This window comes from Corvus kubaryi, unplaced genomic scaffold (assembly GCF_017639235.1).
Source record: "Corvus kubaryi isolate FWS band 111438036 unplaced genomic scaffold, C.kubaryi_AGA036_p1.0 137, whole genome shotgun sequence".
Lineage (NCBI taxonomy): Eukaryota > Metazoa > Chordata > Aves > Passeriformes > Corvidae > Corvus > Corvus kubaryi.
In genome coordinates this window covers 28,865,221-28,886,692 of record NW_024580671.1, presented here as the reverse complement: position 1 = coordinate 28,886,692, position 21,472 = coordinate 28,865,221, and the positions used below count along the sequence as shown (strand labels likewise).

At 39.0% G+C, this 21,472-nt stretch overlaps 1 protein-coding gene across 1 annotated transcript in view; it reads left to right on the top strand.

The window, feature by feature from the left end:
• SLC2A13 (solute carrier family 2 member 13) overlaps positions 1-21,472 on the top strand; it is a 149,737-nt gene that overhangs the window by 114,650 nt on the left and 13,615 nt on the right. Inside the window, exon 7 of the mRNA XM_042018311.1 lies at positions 1,806-1,931. Coding sequence (XP_041874245.1) covers positions 1,806-1,931 — 126 coding nt within the window. The remainder of the gene's footprint in view (positions 1-1,805; positions 1,932-21,472) is intronic.

Below are 21,472 nucleotides of genomic sequence, written 5' to 3'. Positions count from 1 at the left end.
AGACTTAGTAACTGATGGAGGTTTCTTTACTGTGTTATGAAACAATTGTAATATATATATGCTGGGATTTTGGAGAAAAAACCATTGGTCTTCGTCTTGGAAAAAGCAATGACCATGTACCTCATCAAAGACAACATAAAATTTTATATCAGTGATAAAACAGGGCACAGAAGAATGCTAAATGTTCTGAATAGAAACTGCCTACTCTTAGGCCGATGGGAGTTAGATTTGAAATGGCTTTATGTCTCGTATGTTGCATTTCTGTGTTTCCTCTGGCATAAATTGGTCTTGTCTCTAAAATCTGAAGTCAAAGTCTGATTATATGAACTCACTGTGTCGGTAATGATGGGAAATCCTAGCCCAATGGTAAAGGGTTTATAAAGAGTTGTTATTTAACTGTTCAATCTGAAAGACACACTTCAGAAAAGATGTGGAAAATAATAATTTATTTAAATGGTTATGAGTAACTCTCTAAAACCTCTGACATTTGGTAAGACATGAAATCCAGCAGCCTTTATTATCTTGAATGCCAACAGGAAGACCAGTTGGATTTCATGATACTAAAGGTCCTTTCCAACCTAAATTATTCTGTGATATCCAATAGAGCCAGAGGAGCAGCTGAACTAGCAGCCATGTAGACAGACACTGGAATCAATACTCAAATATCTCAATTTTTTTTCCAAATGGGAGGGAGAAATAAATAAGATATCTTGTGCTTCCCACTCAATTGGTTACTGATACCCAGCACCCCATGAGGTTACGTGGAGTTACCCAGCAGGACAGAACAGACAGTGCGAGTTCAGCTCTGCTGTTCATCTCTGCATTGATGCTTGTGAGGACACTGAGGAAAACCAGGAGGTGTCCAGTCCCTGTCCTGTCCTTTGCTGGCAACACCATAAAGATGACACTCATCGCTGTGTCTTTCTATAAATTCATGTTGTTAACAGGCACTTTGATAACATCATTTGAGTGGAAAATGTTCTACAGTTTGAAAATCATATGTTACAGTCCTGTTTGATATCATGCGATTCTTTTCAATGTAAGAAAATATTATAATCTTATACATTTTTTAGTATTATTATTGCATACTTCAACAGATTTGTGATTTATAAAAATGTTTTTTATTCAATTGCAGTCTTCTATTCCTGTCAACTCTTTTGGTTACTGCCCATTGCTGTACTAATATTGATGTAAGAAAATGTAACCAAGTCTTACTACTGTAATAGTTATTGTCTGTTCCTTTGAAAATTGCTAATTGCAGAATTACAATTTTACAATTTATTTTTGCAAGAAAAGAAATTTTACTACAGTTAGATAAAATTATTGGCTCTTACCTGAAAGTTTTGTTTCATCTCTATTGTAAAAATATTTTCTCTAGTTTATATCTCAGCTAAGAGCAGATTTAATGCAGCTTTCCTAATTAAAAAAAACCAAACTGTTTGGTTTGGAATTTGACCAATCAGTTAAGCAAGAGGAAGGTATGTTGAAAATAGATTTATATTCTAAATGGAGACAACATAGAAATTCTGCAGTAATTTAATGAAATTTCAATTAAAATTTATTCTATGAATGAATTCTCCTATAGCCTGATCAGGTATCACAGGGTGGATGCAGATGGACTACCAAAATGTGTTACAGAAGAAGGTGAAAGCAGTATGTGATAGTTTTTGGAGAACTTAATTGTCTTGTCTCCCACACTGACAACTTAACTATGTGCATTCCATGACTGATGAGTAGGTGCTGTTGGTTTTGACATCTACATATCAATGAAGTGGTTCTTAAGTATTTCTTTTTTTCTCTTTCAGTTATTGTAGTGCATGTATGTTAGATCCAGACTGCGGTCTCTGCTACAAACTGAATAAATCAAGTGTTGTTGAGTCCTCATGCATTCCTGTTGATAAAGATTCTACAATGAAAGCAGCTTGGGGCAGGTATGTAACCAGTCAAGATTTTTTAGCCTTGTGCTCTACAGAGAGTGTATTTTATGCTGTTGAGAACAGTTTTGCTTTTACAAAAAATGTTATTCTTAAGGTGTTTGGGAAGAAGAAAATAACTTGGCATTGTCAAAAATGGGTGATTACTTTCTAACATAAAGAAAAACCTTGACCCTGATGTGTGCAGCCCATTTGGTGTAGTCTGCCACTTAGGAAGTATGGCAAAAAGTACACTAGAAATGAGGAAAATTACCTTTACTTAATGTTTTCATTCATTTGAGGTGGCATGTTTCTTAGTTATATACTTAAAGCCACCTGAATTAATTTTCTTTTTGAATGCGTTAATTAAACCACACTTTTAATATTGGCCTGATGTGGTGTCCTGTTAACCTCATGATTCTGTGTGTTCCCCTGTTCCCTCCCTGGCTTTGGCCACTCCCTTGGTTTCTCCCTATTTGTTCTGTACCCCAACCCCGCCCAGGGACCGCCCCTGGGCCCCTGACAAAACCACCCCGCACCCAGACCACGCTGTCTCTCTACCTCTGAGCATTGCTGGGACAAGATGTGATTAAAGCCATCTCACACCCTCTTGAGAGACCCTTCTCTGCCTCCTTTACTCCCACTGCGTTGTGACGCTGCTGCTGCCGGAGCCAGATCGCGGGGCTGTCCCAAATGGACTCCGGGATGCGACTGATGGCATGGCCCTGGGAAACCCTCACTGAGCTCTCAGGGAGCAGCAGCCTGCTAGGCAGAGTGCAGCGGTTACAACAGCCTACTAAAGAAACAATTAGCTCAGCTGAATAAACTAAAATAGTCAAAATCTGAAAAGTTCAAATTGTCAAAAGCATGGGTTTTGGCCACAGATTTCTGTGGTTCTGTGCCTGAAAGGGCTGTCATGCTGTATGTTGCACTTGGAGTGTAAAAACATGTGCATTCATAGGTGCAACTGCAAAATATATCACACCTCTTTCTTAGGCAGCACAAAGATTTCCTGTGAAGTCACAGTAACTTTCATGTTTTCTGAAGTACTGACCATTCCTAAGGAATGGCTTTGTGAGTTGGAACATTGTCTTGTAAAGGCTTTATGAATACTTCAGTAGTGATTAGGGCTTGGATTAGGATTTAGAATGGTTCAGAGTCACAAGGGAACTAAGCAATTACTTCTGATAAAACCACCTCACCATAATTCATCTCAGCCACCCAAATACCATGAATATACTTAGGAAATAGGCAAAGGTTTGTGTGGTGGTTTGGGCCTTTTATTTTTTCTTTTTTTTTAACTTTCATACATATTTCTCAGAATTTAAACCCAAGTGTCTTCATGGCAGTGAGTCATATTGGACAGAGGTTGAAATGTATGAAAATATCTACTAATTGTAGAATCATTAATTTAAAATTACTCTAAAATTGCCTTCATTTTGATTTCAGTACTGTTAGGCCTAGTAATTCATTCCAGGTGCAGAAAAGAGAAGCTTGTATTTTTTGTGATCCTAGTTTAAAAGCACTGTGATCATTTTGGGGCTATTAAATAACTGTGAAAACTATAAAATCTCATCTGGCCTGCTTGTTCTGTGACTAACTTCAATGTCACATTATGGAACATACCTTGCATATTGCCTGATACCCAATGTGATCTGCAGCACGTGGACTTTCATATATCTCAAGGTAACAGATGTAGTTCTATATTCCAAGTCAACATTCATTTCCTGTATGCTGTAGTTTTAAGTAATTTGTCTGTAATTAGCAGAATCACACTAGAATGCTGGAAGACATAGAGGGAAACAAAAAGTAGTTATGAATAGTTGATAGATAAAATTAAACTTTATTTCATTAGCTAGAGTAATTGTTTAGTGTAGTAAATGTGGGCATAAGCAATTTTTTCATATTCATGATTGAGTCTCACATAGACTCTTTGCTACACAGCCTATTGGAGCAAATTAGATAGGGAAGAAGAAATACTTTGTTTCCATATTGCAAAATGCAGTATTTCTATGTTGTGCAAGAATTCCACAACATGAGGACCTTGCTTAAAATCTTTCAAGAGGAAATGAAAGAACTTTAAATTTGTTATATTGGTAGTCACCATAGTGAAAATCCCACCTTAAGATGGACAACCAATAAAATACCCGCATTTCTTTTTGAAAATATTCATCATCATTTCTAGTGTTTATTTCGTTAATTTCTCTCTTGCTTCTACCTGGTCTGTGTAATCAGGGAGTTTTCAAAAAGCTGATCCTTCAAGCTGTGAAATGTCAGGTGTCACTTTCTGTGCCTTCCAAGCCCTGTGGAAGAGGGAGGCATTTTGCCTTCTCCTTTTCCTTCTCCTCCTCCTCCTCACAGATACATGTATTTCTGCTTACTGGCCCAGAGGGAATCCCCATAGCTTTTTGTTTCCAAGGGCTCACATTCACATACCAACCCCCAACTCTGTTTGTGCAAATCCTGAGTCTGTTTTACAGCAAAATCAGTCCTACAAAGCTGTAGGATTTCCCTGCCAAGGGAAGATGGCTGCAGGGAAAACAGCGTAGTTACATCCCCAGTTGTGTTGTGTCTCAGAGCCGCCAGAGGGGTCTGTATCTCCCTGGCAGCACAGGGAGAACGAGTGCCTGAGACAAACTAACAGCACTGGTGAAGGAAATTGCAGCCCTTTCTTTCACAAAGTTACTTTGTCACAAAGTAGTCATACAGGGGCAATTACTTTAAAAATACATGGCATGATGGTGATCAGAAAGTAGTTTAATAATTTGAAAGATGATTTTGTGAGCTATGGACAGCCATAATTATCAGCAGCGTCTTTTGTAACTCCTGTGTATCCTGATGGCTTCATGCCATCTGGTATTAGATAGATGAGTTTAAATGGCTTAAAGCCTCCAGGGTTATGCTTGGCTCATGGAAAATCTATTTTGCCATTAATTTTGCTCAGGAGAGAAGAAAGACCTGCGCTCTTTGTTTGGGACTTACTGGAGCTCAGATATCTGAGCATTAGCAGAAGCAGCAGCTCTCACGATGCTGATGCAGGAGTTAGAGAAAGCTTCTCCTGGACTCGGGCTGACAGTGCCATGCAGAGCATTTCACTGCTGCTGTGATCACATTTTGTTTATGATTTTCCTGCAGCCATGGAGACGTGCCTAAGGCCACACCATATGATGTGTGTGCACCCACATAGGTCTGCAGCCAACTGAACCCCAACTGTCCTGACATTTGCTCAGGGGCTTACCTATTCTTGATGTGTAACCTACCACCGAGGTGAGAAGTGCTCAGAAACATTAACAGAGAAGGCCTTATCATATACTTTTTAAAGCTCTCTGCAGTCATGCTGGCTGACGTAGAAAACTTCTGTTTATATATTTATAGCTTTGCACTGTTTTTCACTGTTGTTCCCAAGGTACTTTGGTAACACTGATGTAGTGGTCAGTGCATTTTATTCACAATACATTTCCCCAGTGCCAGCCAGGTGTACTAGACACCACCTCTATTGTTAATTGTATTTTTTTGGTTATGGTGTTTTCTACATTGAGAAGTTCTGGGGAGGCGAGGGGAGAGAGCATAGACTTCAGTCTCCTGTGGCTGCCAGCAAGGCTGTTTATGTTGCTGTGGTTGTCATAGAAACCCAGGGAGACAATTAAAGCATCCACATATTTTTCAAGAAGAGTATAGCATTTGAGTTCTTTTGAATGTAGGGAACTCAGTGGCTGGCAGTGGCCCTGGGGGAGAGAGACTGCGCAAGAATAAATCTGACTGAGTCCAAGTCAGAGCTTAAGCAGCTTGAGTAATGTGCAACGAGTGTGTCTGTAAGATCATACATGTACCACAAGCAGCAGAGATGTATTTTTTAACGTAAGTGCGACTGGTATGAGAATAACACAGAGAGGAGTGTCTTGCCCAGGGCACCAGCACAGGCAGGTGCTTTGCTGCCCTTGGTATTCCTGAACCAGTTAACAGAGTAGCTGTTGACATGCAAATCTTGCTGCCTCCAGCTCTGCCCAGGGACACATAAAGGATGGTTTCAAGACAGCGAGCAAGAATATTCTTAAATTATTCACTTTATAGTAAAAGAAGAAGAGCTGTATCTTTTCTTTCAGTGTGGTCTGGGGGTTCTGTGTTGGAACTCTGCTCTCCAAGATTTAGGGAAGTTTTGCACTTAGCAGTAGCACAGAAAGGCTTGCAGTTCTGTTCTTCATGAACATTGAATTATGAAATTCCCATGAACTTAATCAAAAGCATTATCTCACTTTTACAGATGGGGATGCAGTGGGAAGGTTCCACTATGAAGCTCAGGTGGCACAACAGAGGTCATGGGCAGAGTCCATCTCTCAGCCAGGACAAAATGTGGAGGGCATTGCTTTCAGTGTTGTGCTTTCTGAACACAACCCAAAATCTAGGGGTTTTTCCCACAATTACAGTACTCAGAGAAATTCCTCTATTGAAATTTCTGTGTGTGTGATTGCAATATTCCTAAAGGTCAGCCAAGAATGAAGAAACTTTAAATTGCATTAATACCCTTACAGTTGAAAGAATAACTGCAAGGGAAGGAGGTACTTACAGTGCCTTGATGTGACATTAACCTTGACATGAGTATGTTGTCAAGATGACAGCAGGCCCACAACTGAGCTAAAACGCTCTCATGAGCAGCTCTGAGCAATCTTTCTCTGGAGGGAATGATGTTAATTTTATACAGTAAACAATTATGAAGAAATAATAACATCAGCAGCAGATCAGAGACAAGCCTAGAAGCTATCCTGTCCACAAAATTAGCTGGCAGGTCTCCACAGTCCCTGAAGGAGAGTGATTGGGAACAGAAATCTATAAAGAGAGAGGAGCTGAGTGATTTGCTTTTTTCAGCCATTTTTATTAACTTCGTTAGAGGAACATCTCCCTGCCACGGGAGTTTAATGCTTTATGGAGAATTCTGCTTTTGGCCATATAAAGAAGCACTCCCCTCTCTAAGGGCAGTCAGTGCGAAGGCGAGAGTGCAGAAGAGCTCTGTCTTTGGGAAGTTCTGTTTTCCTCTAGCCAGTGCTCTCCTGAGCATCGTCCTTCCATGTAAAATTAATGGCATGTTTACAGATGCTCAGTAATGCTGTTATGTTTCACTGTGCGCCTGTTCTCATACTTGTCAGTTTGCTGAGGGGTTTAACTGTTTAATCTTGGAAACCTGTTTGGGGAAAAAGTGGGTTTAAATTACCTGTGCAGTGAGAGGAAGCGGGTCAGGCAGGCAGGCAAACCCTCTTTCCCAGCTTCAGGAGAGTTTCCACCTCAGGAATCTGCCTAATGACCTTGGCATCTGAGCCTGGATGCTAACTAGATTCTACTGGTTAGAAAAAATAAATTCATGGGAGTTCATTAGCTGGATTCTCAGACAACAGACTGGTTTATGTCCAACAGGGGACATGCCAGTGTCTGTCACAGCCTTGAGAGTGTTCTGGGGAGCTTTATGTTCATGCAGCACTGCCTGTTGTCTAATGCATAGCAGATGAGACTCTTAAAATTGTTAAAATATTTTTTCTTCGTAAGAACATTAGATTTTTCTAAAAATACTACCTTACTTTTCCCCCTTGGAGACAAAGACAGACATGTAAGTTCATTACACTTGTTTTGCATCATGACAGGTACATTTGTAAAAGTTCCTGTGACTGCTTTACTAATGCAGAAAGAATGTATGTGTGTATTTACACATTTAAAGACTGAGAATCTGTTTTCAGTACATCATGGCAAACAGCATTACAGACCTTTGCTGTTACCACAGAAAGACTAGCCCCAGAGCAATTTTTCAGGAATTAAGTACTCTTCTGTCCATGGGTAGACATAGCTTGTTTTGTCATGCAGGAAGCATTGGTAGAAGATTTTACTGCTGAAATGTTTATTTGAAATCTTTCTACAAGGGTCTGCATTGAAAATTCATGCTGAACTCAGCAGTAATTAGAGAGACACTAGTATTTCTCCTACAAAGTCATCAGATCAATAGATGAAGGTTATATGTAGGATTATGGTTCTCATATTTACCATGTAAAAAGGTAGTACAGGGAGTAAATGATTCAGGAAAGTAGCAGGATAAAGAGAATATTCACATCTGCATGTATATTGGCAGCACCCTGAATGTGAGTTGTGATTATAACCAGTAGTCTTAGAGAAATCTCTTGATGGGCAATTGTGAGCGCTCTGGGGGGTCGGCAATCACGTTGGGCACCAGACTGCGGGAGCTTGGGGTGGGTCGGTCGGGACGGATGGAGACGAGAGATCTCTGAAGTCAGATCTTGGAACATGCGGTTTATTGCAAAGGGCGTGGGTATAGGGGCACTGCTTAGAGCTGCCAGCCGCAGCTCGGAGCAGGCCCAAGAGAGCAAGAGTGTAAGCGAGTAAGTAAAGAGAGAGAGGAATGAGAATGGAGTAAGAGTGTGGTAAGAGTGGAATAAGAGAGTGTGTGAAGTCCTGGCTACAATACAATAAATCATCTTCTGTACTGAATATTCTAATTGTCACTAACCAATCTAATACAAGATACAAATCCTATAGCATTTACATACAGCCTATAAGAGTTCTTATATTACCATAGAGTGTTACATCTTAACTTCTAAAAACTACTCTTTGGACCCCTTCTGCTGAGCTAGTAGGGTCTGCTCTGACCCTTGGACCTGCCTGCAAGCAGAGGGTATTGTTCAATCAAGAGGGGATTACCTTCAGTCGGCCATACCATTGTTTTCCAGTTGTTCAGTAACTAAGACTTGGTATCTCAAAGGTGGCTTTCATTTCGATGTCGCCTGTAGTTTTCATATTCCCAAAATCTTTTGTCGGGCAATCATATTTATAAGGCTTTCCTGTTTCATCTTCCCCAACAGGCAATATGCTAAATGTTGGCTAAATTGAAACATTCATAGCTTCAGTAGGAACCAGAATATAAAGCGCCCCCTCTCAGCCCCAATATTGTTTAGAAAAGAAAATCAAAATATATGCAGTTTCAAATAGAATTAAATTCTGATTATCTTCCCCAGTGCTGGTAAGCGTGGAAACCTGGAGCAGCGGGGTGGCAAGATGCAATCCTATTTGTCCTGTTTGATTAGGAGGATATACTTCAGCACAATAATATCTAATATATATTAGTGAGGTGTGCGAAAACAGAAATGAAAAAAAGATCTGAAACTGATTGCAGTCTTTGTCAGCCTAAACTCTAAGGCACAAGGTCTTTCCTGGGAGGAGGTTATCAGACAGTGTAGTCATGGTCTAAGGGGTGCACATACCACTGTGATTTGTAAAAAGGATGTAGCAGAGAAACTTAAGAAATCTCGTGTGCATATTTTAAAGCCATTTCTGCTAACTAAGAGCAAAGAGGAAGAATAGAAGGATAAAGTAATATAGAATAGTGTCCTTAATCCTTGATGAGCCTGTCTTACTGGTGATGCCAGAGTAGGTAGTAAAATAAATGGAATTTTAATGTTCTGATTCTTTCAGCCACTCTTCCTGCTCAAATCTTTAAGACAACACACTTTTAAATTCTTTCAAAAGGAAATTATTTCATGGTGGACCTGAAAACCATAACAAGCTCTTTTTAAGCATATATAAAGATGGTGAAATCTATATATATACTGAAATATTGTAAGGGTGTAATTAAATAATTGAGGGTGGAATTTCATTGTAGCTTTAATAGACGCTAGTCTTGTCCTTTTTTTTAACTGTTTAACTTGCTAAAGGGGGAAGACATTTTAAAATTATTATTATTATAACATAATTAACTTTTAATTTAATGCCTGTACAAATAAGATACTTTATATATTATAGCTGCATTTTAGGTCTAATGCAACATGATAATCTAAACTGAAACTATTTATACTCCTTTCATATAATTACTTAGGAATTACTATTAATAGCTCTAACACAGTATTTCTACTCAACCAGTAGAAAATTCTGGATGTTTGAAAAGAAACCCTGTTATGAAGTGAATGTGTTCTGACTGGGAAATTTTTAGTTTATATGCTGAAGATAGTATTTATTTGTTGGAGACACCCAGCACAAAATAGGATTTTAAAGCTGGACTGGTTAGTTTGAAACATTGTTTGTACATTTGTTCTCTATCCGTTCCCTTTTATTTCACTTTGCTGCTAAACATGCTTCTGGATCTTACTCCGAGTTACTATGTAAAAGGCATTCTGGTAGGGAATGCCAATTGCTATTTGGGTGTACTAGTTGGAAAACAAACCAGTGGGAGGCACCAAGTCAGAATAACAATTTAATGGGGAAGTTAAAGAAAAAGAAAGAAAAAAAACCTAAAAGAAAACACTGGTTCAAACTGACAGAGTCAAGGTACAACCTGAGTCCCTGTTAGGCAGGGTGGTGGTAGCAGTCTGGTAGAATGGTGGCTGCAGTCCTCTGAAGCAGTGATCCTGTGGTAAAAGAGAGTCTGCTCTTCCTCAGAAAGTCCAGTGGTGGCTGTGTAGCTTCTGTCCTCTGGAAATCCAGTGGAAAGGGTTGTCTCTGGTGTTCAGTCTCAGATTATATCCACGATGGGATGCTTGGTTCCTCCCTCTGGGTGGAGCATCTAACAATGGGGTAATGAGTCATGAGGCTCATTAACAGAAGATAGTCCGGAGGGAGTTATCTCTGAGTCAGGCGGCAGGACAATGATGGGCCATTAACAGAAAGATAGTCTGGGGGGAGGAGGCAAGGAAACACTGCCCCACCTGATTTCAACACCTCATGAGGATGGTAATAGAATACACTGCAACCCAGGACATTGGGTTACTTGTTACAACTACTTCAGATCCTTACAGCATTGAGGTAACTGGAGTAGAAAAACAAAAGCGGCCCTTGAGCTAAAACATTATCTATCAATTGCTGGTTTGTATCTGAAAAATTTGTTATTTAAATGGAAGAATGTTTGAGTCAGTGCTCTTCATTTTAAAAGTGGTCTAAAGAAGAAGATGGTATGGTGTTCAAAATTTAAATATACATCTGCTCAAGAAGCCAGCTTTCTGCTTATTTCCGCTGAAGGGGAACTAGAAGGAAAATACTCTTGTTCCCTGTTTAAAAAGCATGGTTGCTCCTAGTTGACAAAGGAGATAGGAAAGCAAAGGAGAAAAAATGCCAATGTGTATGAGAAAATTGTCAATCTCATATCAGTGTGCTGAGAGTATTCGGATAATTCCTGCAGCTTTTCTCTCTCCATATGAAATGTACATTAGAGAGTCTTTTATTGCCCATAGGAGCCTGCTGCTAATTAGCTTCTCCAGCTGCTCGTCTTCTTAGGGACAGATTGAGAGACATCTGTGCCTCACTCCTGGGGCAGTGTTGCAGCAGGGGCAGAGCAAGGCCCTGCTCTGCTCATCCGAGGGGATCTGAGAGGGGCACAGAGCAGAGTGTGAGCATGCAGGGGGCTACTGCTGGGACAGACATGGGGATTTCCCCTTCTGCCTAGGAGCCAAGGAAAGGGAACTGACTCATATTTGGAGCATGTGGGGTTTTTTTCTGAGGGGAGAATTTCCAGTCGTTGTTTTTCACATTTACTTGGTTATTGACTGAAGTTTATTTTAATATTGACTCTGAAGAATTTAAATAAAAATAATTTGTGAAAACTGTCTCAGCAGATTCCTTTAGGCTTTTACACTATGAAATTGATTTACTAAAATGAAATTTCCTCTGTTTGGAGGGTGGAAAATATTTTGGAAAGACCCATGTGGTTGGGGATTTTTATTGATAAAGAACATTCAACGGGGCCGAACCCAGACCTCCGTACAGCAGCTTGTACGTTTAACAGCATCCCTAATCCACATCTTATATACCTTTATTCCATAATAAGTAGTTCTTCAATAATCACAACATCTGATACAGTAGAATTTTCATATCTTCCCTTCTTAAAATAATGGAATTTTTAGAGTATTTTTTTTTACTTTTAAGGGAAAATAAATCAACACATTTCTGCAGTAGGACTGTTGAATAATTCTATAAGTTTGATAAGTTTAATTCATAGAAATTACTGTATGTGCTGTCTGCATGTGTGGTTCATTTCCTTGAGAATGGAGGCAGTAACATCAATCCCTCACTGGCGCAAGATGAACTGAAATTATCGATTCATTTGATTTAAAGTTGTGACCCTACTTTAACTCAGCTTGTTGGTTAGTACAGGCTAGGAAGTGGGCAGCCTGTGAGGTGGCAGGTCACACTTCTCAACAGCAGCACTTTCTGCATTTCTTCCTCCTTGCAGGATGTACAGACTTCGTTTTGTCCTGTAGCTTTCCACAGCTGCAACATTAGCTTTGCATAGATAATAATAATAAAGGATGAGTTTGAGGCTCTGCATGATTACTGAGTTCTTCAGACCTGTGATTCAGATGGGGTGTGTTCCCATGTAGCCTATTTTCTTGGCAAAATAACTACTGTTAAAAAGCACATATTTATGTAAAACTCTTTTTAGATGTCAGAGGCCATGGAAGATGGATGGTTAATTTGATTTCTGCTGAGTTCTTCTGCTGTCAGATCCCAGACTTTTGAGTTGCATATAATGATGAAGACTTTGGTACCCAAAGTTCATAAATTTCATAAACTGGAGATAATTTAACCAGTTACCATTTATGTATTTTATAAAATTCGTTAGATTAGGCATAGGTATTGCACCTGCATGCACAAATGAAAGCAGAGCAACACTCTCTTGTTAAGTGCTCGGTCTCACAACTCAGGCATGAAATAAACACCTTGTTTTAAGTGTTCTTAGAGCCTTAGGGCTCCATTTTCAGTTACGATATTAATGATTTGCAGTGAATTTTAGGGCTGACAGCAGAGGAATCTTCTTTGGAGAGCTCTGTTGGGTGATTTAATTCAGAGCCTCCCCAGTACAGCAGGAATGGGTGGGGATGCGGTGCATCATTCCCCTTCTGAAAAAGGTTTTTCTGAGCTTATCAGGGCAGAGCTATTGCCACCTGCTGGAATCAGGGAAAAGCTCTGTTTAAAAAATACTGTTCCATCATCTATTTAAAACAACGAATGCAAGATCTCAAGTATTGTCTGGTTAGATTTCAGTTGTGTGGTGGTGAACAGCTGCTGGCAGTAGTTAAAATGTAATATTTGTGTCTGAATTGCAGTTACAGAAAATGAATGTCACAGTTCAGTACTTAGATGGAAAGTTAAGGTGGTCAAAATGTTATTGTTAGAACTTTTGAAATATAAACTTTGTATGTTTGTCAATAACTAGAAATTAAACAGAGCAAGGAAGTGCTAAAAAGGCATGCTAATACTTGTAATATTGATCTCTATTTTCAACTCCTTGTCTTTATGTGGTTTTTTGCCTCAGATTCACCAAAAAAAAGCAAATTCAGAAAATTATTTCCCCCCCCCCCTTCCTTTTGTTTCAGTAGAAATTTCCAAAGGATTGATACCTTATTCTCTCTTCATTTCCCATTGAAATATGTGGTTGACTGAGACTTTAAGATATTAACAGCTCTCTGGAAAATTGTTTCTGCGCAGTGGTGGTTTGGCTGGGAGGCACAGGGTCTGCTGCCTGGAGTAAGCAATAAACTGTCTGTAAAGCTTCAACAGTGTGCCTGCAGCCACAGAGCTGACCCAGGCTGTGCCGGAATTGTGTCACCACGTCCCGTCTGGGGTCTGAGTTTGGGGTTTGGGTGGGATTTGCTTTGTTTTTCCTCAATTGAACTATAAAATCTTGCCATTCTTCACTAACTTCACATACCACGTTTCAACATGAAAGTACAGTTTTTACAGTGTCTCTGTATGTCTAAGACTTTGGGGTAGTCAAAAGCAATACATCTTTTTCTCTTTATCGTTTTCTGAAGTGTTCGGAAGCATTCAGAAGAAAAAAAAGATTGTAACATAGGACCTATTTCATTTGGAGGGTGAACTTCCAATGAATATTCGTGCTGAGTTACCTTGATACTCAGGTGTATCTTGTGCTGAGATTCCTTGATAAGTTGCAACAACGACCTTCATTTCTTTGGTCTTTAATTACCATGGTCTTAGAAATCCTTTTGTCAACTGTAACTCAAGTGATGCTTTCGAGATGATGACATTCCTCAGACACTACCACTGACACATGGTGAACAGCACAAGCATCAATAAAGGTTACTTGTAAGTTTAAGTAAAGATAGGAAGTCTGGATGGAATTTGTTTAAATCAAGTTCAGATGTCTAAAATTGTGACCTTGAGCTGTCTTGTATTGACTAATGGAGTAAAAACTGCTCCTTTTTATTCCTTTCCAGCTGGTCTTTGCCTGTGTTTTAGAGAATAGACTTTCTTATGCTATGCTAGCAGTTCTTGCATGCTGTTCTGTTAATATTTCTTCAATTAATATTGAAATATTGATACTTATTATTATTGAGCCCTACACTCAGCCCTTCCCACCAGTATTCATTGGAGCAATGTGTCTTTATATACCATACAAAAGAGGCATCTCCTGGGAGACTGATATTTCTGCAGTGATTAGACAGCTGGTTGATATTTCTGTTACAACCAAAAGAACTTTAGAAATTATAATTATTAAGAGAATGAAATGTAAATTCAGGTGAAAAGAGATTAAACATCAGGTAGAGATTTATTTTATGGTAAGTCTGCATGAAATTCTAAAATGCTGTGTTTGACATCATAATCTTCAGACCAGTTTGTTTCAGTAATTCTGTCATTGAGTGTCAATGCTGCAAGGAAATACAATCAGGGAGACTAAATGCTTTTAAATCTGGAAAGAAAAGCTAGAAGTTCTCCCATTCTATTGCCCCAGTTCTGTCAGTAGTTTGACTGCAGTCTGATGCTCCATCCATAAGCTCTCAAACATGTCAGAGCAGGGATGACCCAGAACTCCCACCAGAAACACTGGGAGCAGCAGAACAGCTGCAGTTCAGGGAAAGACCAGGAGCACTGAGATGCAGCGAGGGGTCTGCACACAAGTGAAATTGTTAATGAGCTAGTCTGTCACAGATGTTCAATGCCAGTCTGTCTCTAACAAAAAATACTTGAATCTCTGACATTTATAAGCATTTTTGTCCTGAAAGCTCCAACAGAATGAAGCCTGCCCGCCTGCAGGCAGGAGTACAGAGTGACCAAATCTGTCTGGTTTTTGCTGCAAGGCCTCAGGCAGCACAAGTTAGCTCCAGCAGCCCCCAAGGTGACTGATAGACACTTTCCAGTTAGTGCTCATCACTGAAATTTCCCAAAGGTTTGTCTTTCAGAAGAAATGGCCAAATCATTAATGAGCGCTTCCTCCTTTCAGAGAAGTAGGGGAAGCTGGCAGTGACTGGATGAAGCCAGACTGAATGTGCATGCTCGCTTGGAACTGATTGTTCCAAAAGTGAACTATTTCTGTATAACCACAGAAAAGCCACTAAACATTCTTAAAGCACATTCTGGGGTCACAGGGAGTCCACAAGCCTTTCTCAACCATGATGGCTGCCAGGAGGGAAATAATAGCTCATTCTGTTTCCAGAATGCCTCTGTGATACCTTTTTGCTGGTTGTCATGCAGAGACAGCTTTGTGCTTATGTTTAAAATTGTGAGATGGCATCTACTTCACAAGCAGTAAAATATTCCCAGATGTCATTTCTTGCGAGGGTTCTCTGTGTGCCTGTGCCCTTGCCGTGGCATGAGTTGTTTCTTTTCAGTTTGTGCTTGATTGCAGTGAACACAATTAGATGGAGCTTTTGTGGCAGCCACCAAGGTGGTGGGAGCAGGAATTCTCACGTCCCACTGGCCCCTCTGTGTGCGAGTCACATCACTGAGCCACAGCCCCATCACACACATCAGGTCTCCATCAGGACCAGTACATGAATACATGAGTATAAAAATGTTGTAGCACCCAAATTGTGGGTCTTTACCACATCATGACATTTTTTCCACTCCATCTGGTAGATTGCAGTGGGTTTCTTATATTTTTTGATATTACTGTCATACTCAAATACCTACTGATCATGACAAAGGCTTCAAAGTGTTGAGTAGTATCATCTCCATCATATTTACTCAAATTTCTAAACATTCTTTGCTGATCTGCACCTTGGTGAAGTTCTTCAAGAGTTGGTAATACCCGAAAGAAAGAAACAGTGAGAACTGCAGCATTTAACTGAAATTTTTCAGTTTGAGAATTAGGACTGAACTAGAGTGTTTCTTTGTCTCTTACTGGATCTTGCTTTTTGTAAGGATTGGCTGAGACATTTTAAAACCAACACTGGAATCTGGGAGGCTTCATGACTTGCTGAGGGCACTCTGCTGGAGCCCACCTCTTTATAAAGCATTTATAAAGTGGTTGGGGTTCTCATGCACGTCAGTAGTTTGGAAGCTGCAAGAAATAGTAAAATTTGTCTTGAAAGAGAATAAAAGATTTAGAGTTAGTAAAGTTGTTCGAGGACATGACTAAGTAAAAATTTTTTAGAGAGAGGTGAAATCTCAGTGAACCACTGGGCGCAATTGCTTGTAGAGCCACAAACCTTAGCAACAGGATATGCTGAAGGGACAAACCTGAGATTTATATGCATACTAAGAATATTTCAATAAGAACTGTCAGACAGTTTAGTGGTTGTGAAACACTCCATGGTTATTTTAAATTTTTGAAATCAGTGTATTCTACAGATGAAAAAGCAGGAAAAGTTACTGAAGGTCTTAGTCTTTAAAGTACACAGATGTAAGTTGTCAGTAAACCACTGGAGTGTGCCCTTGACGGGGAAAAAAGGGCAGAAATCTTATATTGCCTGCTGTTGCCTTCTGACCCTTACCTGAAATGGTTCACTCTTTCATTGTTGCTTTCTCATACACTTTTTAAGCTTGTAAACACACAGAATTATGTTTGAAGTTGCAAAAATATATTCTTGTGTCTTCTCATGAAAACATTTCACAGCTATGGGCTCTGCTGCTCCTTTAATGTTACCTTGCTGTAGCTTTAACCTTGTATGATGTCAAATTCCAGTGAAACTTTCTCTGATGTTTTTGAGAAATATTTTCTGCCATCAAATACCAGCATATTAAGCTGCTGAGTCATACTTCAATTTGAGAAAAAATTCTTCAGAATATATATTTTAAAAACCCCACTGTCTTTACAAAAAAAAAAAAGGCGTCTTTAAACTATTTACTCAGCTTTAGGAAGAATCTCTCCAGAAATAACTACCAGATTGTACTGTTGTTTATTTATTATATACACTGTTATTTTATTCTCCATCTTGTAATTATCACCCACTGCTGTTGGTATCACTGAATTTTTCAGTTATAAACCTTAAAGTTGTCTTCTGGGAGTACATAATAAACCCATTTTTGTCATGCCTTCTTAACTGGAGAATACTAATTTTTACAGCTAATATTTCAACCTGTCAGCCCCTTAGCTGGTGTTGACCAAGTTGTTTTCTGCCAGCTGTTTGTTGAGTGTACTCTTAGACTTGGATATAAATGGATATAGATGGGATCTCTGTGCACTCAGTTTGTGCAGTAATATATTTAGATATTTGAGGATTTTATTTAAATTATTTTATTAGGTGCTCATTTTGTTTATATATATATATATATATATATAAATATTTTAAAATCCTTTTCCAGAAAACAGTGCAAAACCAACTTTTAATCTTTTTTTTAACAAAATCAAGACACAATATATATGGACTTTCTGATCCTTTCTTTTTTTTTTTCTGTTATCTGTTTCATGTCTTTGTTGAAAATTGGGGCAGTTTGGAAGCATTTTACCAAAAAAAAAAGAAAGAAAGAAGCCACATTCCTTCTTTTGTTTTCCCTCAGCTGAACAGCTGATTTTGTACCTGAAAGTGTCCAACATTGAAACACAAAATACCATATTTTGAAACTGTGACCTGTTTTCTAGTGATTGAAGTAGTTAAAATGATGATAGGCAGAAATGCATGAAGGACAGTGACATTCAGCTAAGATGCTTATGCTCAAAACTAATTAAGATTTTGCATTTTGATCAGGTTTTAATTTGAATTTTCCCCATTAAAATTCTGTACCTTAGACTACTAGGTATTTGTTAAGTTGATTATGTTCCATAGTTGTATGACCTCTCACAAGTTCATGTGCTATTAATATAATATTTGAATTATTTATGATTATGAAATCATGCCGTTTAATTATTACTAGTTAATTTTAATTTGTACTGGGGTAAACCAAGCGTGTCCAGTCAGAATCAGAATTAGGACTAGGATAGGACACTGTAGAGCACAGAGACGTCAGATGTTCCCTGATACTTTATTAGCATCTGATACTTCGGAAGAGTAGGAGAAAGCTTGGAAAGAAATGTAAGTCAATCTCTGTGTAGTGGGATCAAGCTGATTGTGTCTCCTGTAACAAAAACCTGGTATATACTTATTTCTGCTCCCAGTTTTGGAGTGTGCTGTCAGGTGCTGTGAGGTCTGAAATGGTTGGGCTTTAACACTGGGTATAAACATTATTCTTCATTTTCCTGGTTTGAGTCCATTTCTCAAGGAAAGGAGTGCACAGAAGATGATGGAGAAGCCTGATAGACAGAGTTCTGGCAGTAGCTGAGATTTCTCTCTCTCCTCTCCTGGTAGATAAAATGAAGAATGAAGCTTGAAACACTTGGGGTGTGACAGCAGAGTGGGGAGTTGTAGCTGACAGCTTGGAGGTAGCCACGAGGACTTGGAAGGTGCCTGTACAGGATAAAAGAAGTCTAAGGCAAATCCCAAACTGAACATCTTTCATTGAGAGATCAGAGTTATCCAATCCCACTGAACATGCTTGCTCAGCCCCACAGCTCAGGAGTGTCCAGCTGGCACTGTCAGACAGTTGAGCTTCTGCCTGTGGCAGCAGACGCAACAACTGTGTTGCCCACACTTCAGAATCCACTAATAGGTGGTTACAAAAGTACTGAAATGTCCAGATCAGCAAACAGTTAAGAACCCCTTTGATGTGATTGATTTTGGAGAACTATTTGTCATGAGAAAAAATTGCTCCTGTTTCCAGTCTGTTGCTTAGTCTATTCAGACTGAATAACAGCTCCAGCAATGTATTTTTTGGGCAAATTCAGATGCAGTTGCAAAGCTGAAATTTCTCAGCTTGGGAAAGTGAAAGTGTTTGAATTCAAATCTAAAGATTTTTTGTTAAATAAATAATAATATAGAAAAATTATGGTAATCTGTGATCAAGTGGCCAGGACAGCGGTGAGTCAGAACAGTGTGCTAAGTCTCTTGCAGGTATGTGTTCTGACATGACTGGGAATCATGGAATCATTTAGATTGGAAAAGATCCTTAAGATCATCAAGTCTGTAGGTATAATGGATGGATCCTGTAGCGGGGGGGTCGGTGTGATAAAGGCTTTCTCTGTCATGTGCAGCTGCACCAGTCATCTCCTGAGGTGCAGTTTGCTTTCTTTGCTGTGAACTAAACTATTTTTCCAAGTTTTTGAAGCATATGCTAGTATTTTAAAAACTCTTCTCCAGTCATAGCAAAAGGCTTCAGTAAGTGCCCCTAAACTCTGCTTGTATTTTATGCAATGCAGGTTAAGCAATGTGTAGCTGAATCCCATGAAGTTTTATGGCAATAGTTTTTCAATGCTGCATCTGTTTGTTCTTTTCTGGTTGTCTGGGGTTTTGGTTTTTGGGGGTTTTTTTTTGGTTTTGTTTTTTCACTTGTTGTCATCTGGTGTAAGAAACTTCATCTGCATATTTTTAGGCAACATCTGGTTTAATGGATGAATTATTTCTCTATGTAAACTATAAAGTCGAAGTGATAAATGCAGACTTCTCCAGAGAGGCGTGGAGCTCCTGAGGCATGGATGACAGTAGCTAGGGAACTGTGAGAAAGCTTAGGAATTATTGATTCAGACATTAGTCAGGTTTAAAGTAATCTGTTCGCCTTCAGGTCAAGAGTTGCAGTTCCCTTGATACTTCAGACATCATCTTACCATGTGTACAAAAAAGGAGCAAGGATTTTTCTTTAAATCAGAATATGCTGATTTACAGTGAAACTATACCTCATGATTTAATAGGTTTCTATGGGTTGTGCTAATGTAACTATTTTGGATGTACATGGGTGGATTTGAGAGACCACTTGATGGACAGGGTAGAGGTGGTTTCCATAGTTCTCCTTAGTTACGTGTCTGACTGCCACCAAGTTATTATACAGTTCATCTGGTACCATGCTAAATTCTGCCCTCTAACATAGTTGGGGGTTTGTTCAGACAACTAAATACCTTTAGCAGTAGAAGATGGGCTTGAACTTATGAGAACTAACCCAAATGTTGAGGTCTAGATTCTTCTACAGGACAAGTAATTGCTTGTGGATAAATAATCTTAGTTGTTCCCAGGCATCATCCATAAAAACCTTCCTCCGTCCAAATGGCAGCTACTCTAAATTATGTCTCTTTTGTCCTCTGTCCTTTCCATGACAGATTTCAGATGAAAACATGAGTCAATAAACTTGGCATAAATTTATATTGTTCAGTGGATTGCCATGATAAAAAAGTCAGCACGCTACACAGGAGACTTTAAAAATCTTTTTAAAGGAGATTTTTAGTAAATCAAATATATTTGTGTTACACTCGAGACTTAAATTGGCAAATTGTAGATTACCATCATCCTGATAACCCAGGCACAAAAGTCTGGCATAAGAGCAGTCCTTAAGTAGTTTTACTTGCGTTAGAGCAAAGAAGTGGGGGATTAGTGAAACTGTGAATTAGCTATAAAATCTTTCTGTGCCATCAACACCTGATGTCAAAGTTTATCTCAGAGCAGATTGTATAAATTTGAAATATGCTTGTTCTAACAAGAGATGGACAATCACATTAGCAATTTTCTTCAGAAGTAATTTCCTTTGCCTGACTTGATTTGAATTTTGACCTTTTAAGACTTTTGATCTAAATCCATTTAAGATGCTTCTGAAGGGCTTAAAAAACAATGAGAAGTCAGCAGCTTTCTTATTAAAAATATATGAACTGTTCAGAATGAAACAATTAATTCCTGCAAAAACCGTATCTTTAGGTCTAGACAGCCCTCACTCTACAGCAAAGCAAAAACTAATGGAAATTTGAGGAGAAAATCAAATTGGTCTCTGTCTTGTACCTGTGCTATGTCCTTCCCAACCATTTCCCACACTGGGGAAATGTTGCACTTCAGAATTATTGTAAAGCCAAAATGGCTCGAGTATTAAGAAAATTTACATTGATTATCAAGGAAATAGTTTTATCCTGTTTCATCCTCCTGTTATTTGCAATATTTTAGACCCCTCACACCAGTTCTTTTCTTACCTTCTTTTATGTGCCATATGAAGGTAATTTAAGGAGATGGGGAGCAGAGCTTTAGTTCTTTTGAGCTTCAGACCATATCTGATAGAGGATGGATTCTATGATTTTGAAACCGAGCATATAATGCTTGTAATTTGAAAATCTTCTGCTCTTCTCTCTTATTTCCAGTCAGTTGAATTTTTTGCATCAAGTGTTGGTAGGTCAGGCTTTCACTGATTAGAACTGATGTGCATCTTAAGTAGCCTGTAGAAAACACATAGCCAAAGAAATTCACAGTAAGGGCTTTTTCAGTGTAGCACTTTTGTGTTTTTGGTTTGTGTCTTGGGGTGACCTTATGATGTGTATCCCATATCGCTGCCTATGC